Source organism: Coloeus monedula, assembly GCF_965178545.1.
Source record: "Coloeus monedula genome assembly, contig: HAP1_SCAFFOLD_80, whole genome shotgun sequence".
Classification (NCBI taxonomy): domain Eukaryota; kingdom Metazoa; phylum Chordata; class Aves; order Passeriformes; family Corvidae; genus Coloeus; species Coloeus monedula.
This window is the reverse complement of record NW_028120818.1, coordinates 448,030-454,068: the sequence shown is the minus strand read 5'-3', so window position 1 is coordinate 454,068 and position 6,039 is coordinate 448,030. Positions and strand designations below refer to the sequence as shown.

At 63.5% G+C, this 6,039-nt stretch overlaps 1 protein-coding gene across 1 annotated transcript; it reads left to right on the top strand.

Annotated features, from left to right (window-relative positions):
* Nucleotides 1-245: 245 nt before the first annotated feature.
* LOC309585605 (maestro heat-like repeat-containing protein family member 7) lies at nt 246-5,698 on the top strand (the record flags this gene model as incomplete). Its single annotated transcript, XM_082303545.1, has 14 exons — nt 246-357; nt 936-1,000; nt 1,115-1,444; nt 1,628-1,776; nt 2,033-2,180; nt 2,418-2,575; nt 2,658-2,795; nt 3,068-3,182; nt 3,353-3,490; nt 3,731-3,907; nt 4,035-4,190; nt 4,350-4,451; nt 4,831-4,933; nt 5,577-5,698. The coding sequence occupies 14 exons, from the start codon at nt 246-248 to the stop codon at nt 5,696-5,698; spliced, it is 2,013 nt and encodes a 670-aa protein (XP_082159671.1).
* Between the last annotated feature and the right edge of the window lie 341 nt (nt 5,699-6,039).

The window sequence follows — 6,039 nt, the reverse complement described above, 5'->3', positions numbered from 1 at the left end:
CTGCCATCCCTGTGGCCGGTGCCCTCAAGGCCAGACCGCTGGCTTTGCTGACCACAATCCTTGACGAGGAGTCTCCTGTCCTTGTGGCAGGAGCCCTCTGAGACCAGGCTGCAGGACTTGCTGTCCTGTAGCCTTCCTGAGGCTTCTCTGCTGCTGGTGCCTTCAAGGCACAAGTGCAGGACTTGTTCACTCAGAGCTTTCCCAAGGAATCTCTCTTGAAGGTGCCCTCGAGGCCAGACTGTGGCATGGCGGGCAGATTCCGTCGCCTGTTCAAGGTGTTCAGGGGGAAAAAAGGCCCTGGAGCTGCCCCAGCACAACAGCCCGAAGAGCTGGAGCAGTTCCAGCCATGGCAGGACGGTGAGTGACAGAGCTGGGCCACAGGGCTGATGGTGGCAGCCAGCTTGGCGCCATCCCATCCCATCCCATCCCATCCCATCCCATCCCATCCCATCCCATCCCATCCCATCCCATCCCATCCCATCCCATCCCATCCCACCCCATCCCATCCCATCCCACCCCACCCCATCCCATCCCATCCCATCCCATCCCATCCCATCCCATCCCACCCCATCCCATCCCATCCCACCCCACCCCATCCCATCCCACCCCATCCCATCCCATCCCATCCCATCCCATCCCATCCCATCCCATCCCATCTCATCCCATCCCATCCCATCCCATCCCATCCCATCCCATCCCATCCCATCCCATCCCATCCCATGCCCTCCCGTCCCGTCCCGTCCCATCCCATCGCATCCCTGGAGAACAGGCCCATGGATAGGATGGAAGAGGGGCCGGGCCAGACCCTCTGCAGCAGCCGTGCTCCATGCCCTGGGCATCCCGGGGCTGTCCCTGCCTGGGGAGCGCAGGGCTGGGCTGCGTTCTCCGGCCTCTCCTGCAGCCCCTCAGCTCTGGCTGCGCTCGCTCTTTGCCAGATGCAGCCCCGGACCGGACACAAGAGCAGGACCGTGCCCACGGCCGCTTCCGGAGAACAGTGCAGGTACCTGCAGCCATCCCCACCTGGGCTGGGCCTGCTGTCGCTGCTCAGCCGAGCACCGCGCCTGGAGCACCCCTTGGAACATCCCTCCCTTCCCTGTCCTTTGTTCTCCTGCAGATGTTCCGGAAGTTCATCCACATTCGGCGTGGAAAGACCAGCACCACAGCAACTGAGGGCACAGCTGAGCCTGACTCTGGGCTGACCGAGCTCCAGGCAGAGCCTGATGTCAGCACAGATATCACTGCACCCTCAGAAGACTCTGACAGTCCAATGAATGATCACAGAGTGAAGACTGACGTGGCAGTGACTGAGGACGTGGCCATCACAAACACCGACACCGGAGAGACTCAGGGCATCCCAAATACTGACACTACGCCCATTCCCACTGGGATTCATGCTCCTGAACTGGGTTATTTCAAGGAGAGTGCTGATTCTTCTCAGCAGCAGGTAAGCAGCCTGGGGTCAGGGCTGGAGACTCCAAGGATCGTGTGCCCCCTCAAGCCACGGCTGCTGGGCCCCCTCAGCCTTTGAGACCAGAACAGTGAGTCGAGAAGGGAAGCATTTCTTGGGGGCAGCTGGGGAAGTTGCTCCCTTGGACAGTGCTCCAAGTCTTCCCCATGCCTCCTCCAGGTGCCAGCCACGGTGAGGAACATTCACCAGAGTCTCGGGTCCCATGTCACTGTGGGCGCCAGGCTGGGCTTTAACCTTCTGAGGCTGGCTGAAGAGCACCCCGCTGATGTGGTGCTGACCCTCCTGCGCTGTGCCCCATCGTGCGACAGGTACGGGGCCCAGCTGCCTTGAGAGCTCGGGGCTCACCAGCCCTTAGGGCCCATCGCCCTGTGCCGCCTGTCCAATGGGGTCTGCCAGACAGGCGGAGAGCTGCAGGACCCTCGGGCCCCTCTGTTTCCTGAGCCTGCTGCCATGCTCCCTCCCTGCCCCTCAGGGCACCGGGGCTCTGTCACCTGGGCCCCCACAGCTGCACAGGGCATGGTACTGTGACTGAGACGCCCCTGACTCAGAGCTCCGATCCCACAGAGCTGCCACAATGATGTGGAGACTCCTAGGCTTGTCAGGCAGCACACTGGAGAAGGTGCTGCCAACACTGCTCTGTGTGATGGAGGACTGGCCTCTGCACAGCATGTGCACCTCTGATGGGGACGACACACCTGTCCTCGCCCTGGCTGTGAGTTTCTGGAACTGGCCTTTGCTTGCCCCCAAGCTGCTGCTCCAGCAGCTCTCCATCCTCTCCCTGCCTCAAGCACTGGGTGAAACCTGGGCTAGGGGCAGGCTCAGGGGGCACCAGGCCCGGTGCTCCCCCTGCGTCTCCCCTCGGGCCCTGCCACATGGACAGCTCGGCACCGAGCGCTGTCTCGGGCTGCTTCTTTTGCAGGCAACTCTGGGGTTGTGGGTGATTGTCCAGGTGCCTCGGTGCCACGAGGCAGTGAACCTTTACTCCTCCCGCATCTTTGTGGCTCTGCTCTCCCATGTTGTCATCACCACACAGCAGATGCCAGAGGAAGTTGATCACTTCTGGAGAGCATGCCGGGAGGAACACCGCCTTCCCAGCAACCCCAACAGGTCCCAGTCCTCCTGTCCTTCCCATGCCCTTGTGGCCAGTGCCAGTGCTCCCAGTGTGACCTGGGCTTTGCTCTGCACACAGGTTTGCAGTGCAGGCCATGAAGGCTCTGCTCTGTCGACTGCGCTGTGACAATGAGGTGGTGGCGATGGAGCGCAAGCGTGGCTGGGACACGCTGCTGTGTGCTGACACCCAGCACTATGCAGTGGGGCTGCTGGCCAGGTGAGACCCCCTTCTCCCCACTGCCCCGGCACTTGTGCCCTGTGCCCGCGGTGCCCCACACAGTCCTTGTGGCCATGGGCCAGAGGGCCTGGTCAATGAGGAATGGCCAAGGACGCTGGAAAAGGCTGGAGAAGGGTGCTCAGGAGCAGCCACCTCCCAGAGCACCCACATCCCCTGCAGGGATGCTGGGGAAAGACCAGCCCTCTGTGAGTCAGTCCTGGGAGATGTTTGCCCCCCAGCTCACAGCCTTGATGCCTTTTTCCCTCTGCCAGAGAGATGCGCTGGGTCTCCCTTCCCATGTGTGCTGGGATTGCACTCCGCCTGCTTGGGCTGCTGAGCAGGGAGGAGCCACGCTGGGATCTGCCCTTCCTGGCATTCCTTGTGGAGGTGAGCCTGACGCCAGCGCTGCCTCGCTGAGCTGCCTCCCGCCTCTCTGCCCTCTCGTAGCCGCAGCTGCCTGGGACGTGCCCGCGCCCTGCGCTGCTGCCTGGGCCCAGCCCTGGGCGGTTCCGGGCTCCTGCCGGCCGGCTCCCCTGTCACTGCCCTGTGCCTTTCAGCTCCTCGAGTGCCTGGACTTGAGGGAACGCGGTGACAGTGTCCTGGAGATGATGTCCAGGTACCTGCTGAGCGAGTGCACGCAGAGATGTCGCCTGGCACTCAGAGGCCTCGTGGTGCTCAGCAAGGATCCCGCCATGGTGAGAAGGCGGCAGCGGCTGAAGCTGCGCTGGGGAAAGCAGTCACATGGGCTTGGCTGGGCTTCAGGAGCTGAGGCAGCTGCTCCCAGCTCTCCTGCCTCCCGGCTCAGCTGCCCCAGTGCTTCAGGACAGGCCTTTGGCCTCTGGGCCCTGCGGCAGCAGGGTGGGCTTGCAGGGCCAGGGTGGTGTAGGCAGTGCAGCCGTTCATGGCTTCACAGCACAGCCTTGTGTTCCACACAGGCCAGAAGAATGGGCAGCCTGTCCCAACGGCTTGTGGAGCTGCTGGGCGATGCAGATGGAGAGGTGGTCAGGATGTCCCTCTCTGTGTTCATGAATGCGCTGGAGAACAAAGACATCCTGGTATCCAGCACCACCGCCCCGAAACTGGCTGAGGCGCTCCTGCCACTCTTTGAAAATGTAAGGCTCTGTGCCCCCAGCCATAGGCTGGGGTGCTACCTGCAAAACTTCAAGCCTTATGGATTTTCAGGCCTTTTCCTTGGGGAACCTGGAGTAATTGTCTTAGGGTCTTATCTTTTTCCACCAGGACAACAGCCATGTGCAGCTGTTCTCCATTCACCTCTTCAGCAAGGTGATGGAGTTGGTAGTGGAGGAGGGAAAAAAGCCCCTGGAGAGGATTGTGAGCCAGAGCCTGCTCCTGCTCTTCTTGCACTGCCATGAGGAGAACCGCCACGTGGCAGAGGTGAGGTTTTGTGTGATGCTGCTGCATCCCAAGGACGGGGCTCAGCTGCCTCCTGCCCTGGTACCTCCTGGGCTCCAGCATCCTCCTGGCCTTGGAACAGGGACACGAGTCCTGTGCCCTGGGCTGCGGTGCCATCTCTGTGCCTCTGCTGCTCTCCAGGCCTCGATGGAAACTCTTCTTTGTGCGGCCGGGTTCCTGAAGAGGAGGAATCTCAAGCAACTGCTGAAGAAGGAGCAGCTGTTGACGTTCGCCGAGTGCCTGGTAAAGCCTGACTGGAGAAGCCTGAGGCACAGCCTGGAGAAGCCCAGTGTGTGGGGCTGGCAGCTGTGCCCCTGCCCAGTGCTGCACCAGGGGCGCCAGCCTGCGCCCCACACGCTGCTCCCTTCCCCGGGCTCTTCTCCAGGCTCCTGTGGCCCCGAGCCGGGAGCCGATGGAGCCCCGGCTCCGCTGGGCTGTGGCGCGGGGCGGCACCGCGGCTCCCCGGGCAGCAGCCGGCCCTCGGCCCCCTCCAGAGCCCGGCGCCAGCGGCTGCTGGCCGGGCCTCGGGGCCGTGCGGGCAGGGGAGGCCAGGGCTGGGCGCAGAGAGCCCGGCCAAGGGGCTGAGCCCGCGCCAACCCTTCCCTCCTGGCGCTCTCTGCAGCTGGCAGAGGACAGGAGCCGAGCGGCCGAGCGCCTGCACCAGGCGCTGCCGTTCGTGGAGAGCCCGCAGGAGTCGCTGCGAGAGGCGGCCGTCAGGTTCATCGGTGAGCCACGGGCCCGGGGCCCCTCCCCGCCCCGCCGCAGCTCGGCCCCAGCCCCGGCTGCTGCCCCGGCAGCGGGATCCGGGCCCGGGGCCGTGGAGCCCCGCCTGCCCTCGGGGCCGCTGCCGCCCTCTCGCAGCCGTGCCCTCGGGCGTCAGGATGCGGCGAGGGCCCGGGCTGAGCCCTGCCGGGGCAGGAGAGCGTGTGGCCACGGGGCTGGCAGCGCCGCTGCGAGGGAGCCGTGCCGCGGGGCCGTGACCGCCTCTGTGCTCCCAGGGACTGCCAGGGTGTTCTTGAGGGGGCACAAGGAAGAGCTCCAGGTCCTCAGTGAGGGTGAGTGAGGGCAGCGGGCTGGCAGCGGGGGCTGGCGGGGGCGAGCTGCAATGCCTGGCTCGGGAGCCGCAATCCCTGCCCTGGCTGTGGGGGCTTTGCTCCAAGTGTGGACTCGGGGTGACGTGGGCCGAGCACAGAGAGGTTTCAGGGACACGGTGGGGAGCTTCATGGCCAGCACCTTCTGGCTGATCTCCTTGGCCCCTGCTGTCTTCTGGCCATGGCAGGAGCTGCGTGAGATGGCCCTGGCAGGAAGGTCTGCTTGGATTCCCGCAGATCCAGGCTCTGACCGTGGCTCTGTTCCTGTCTCTTCCAGCCCTTCAAGCCCTGAGGAGAGACGACAGCCCTTCCCAGACAAACATCGTAGTTCAGAAAATATTCAAGGAAAGAGCTGCTGAACTACGTTCATCTGCTGGCTCAGAACCAGAGTCCCTTTAAGCCCTCCAGATATCCTGGAAGATGAGACCATCTGGAGACTAGAATAGAGCAGCTGGAGCTCCAGGCACAGCTGATGCTGGTCACAGCTGAGCCTGTGGAAAGCTCCCATAGCTCCTGCCCTCTCCCTCCCTTTTGACAGCTCCATCCCTCCAGCCCTCAGACCCTGCCCATCCCCTTTTTCCCTCCCAGCTCATCCCTTCGCTTCGCCTCCTATTAATAAACAGTTTGGCTTCTTCACTTGACCTGCATCTCTGTGGTGCTGAAGCAGCCCAAAACCTGAGCCCTGGGACACACAGGCCCCTCCTGCCGCTCTCTTCCGTGCTATTACTGCAACCCTAGGG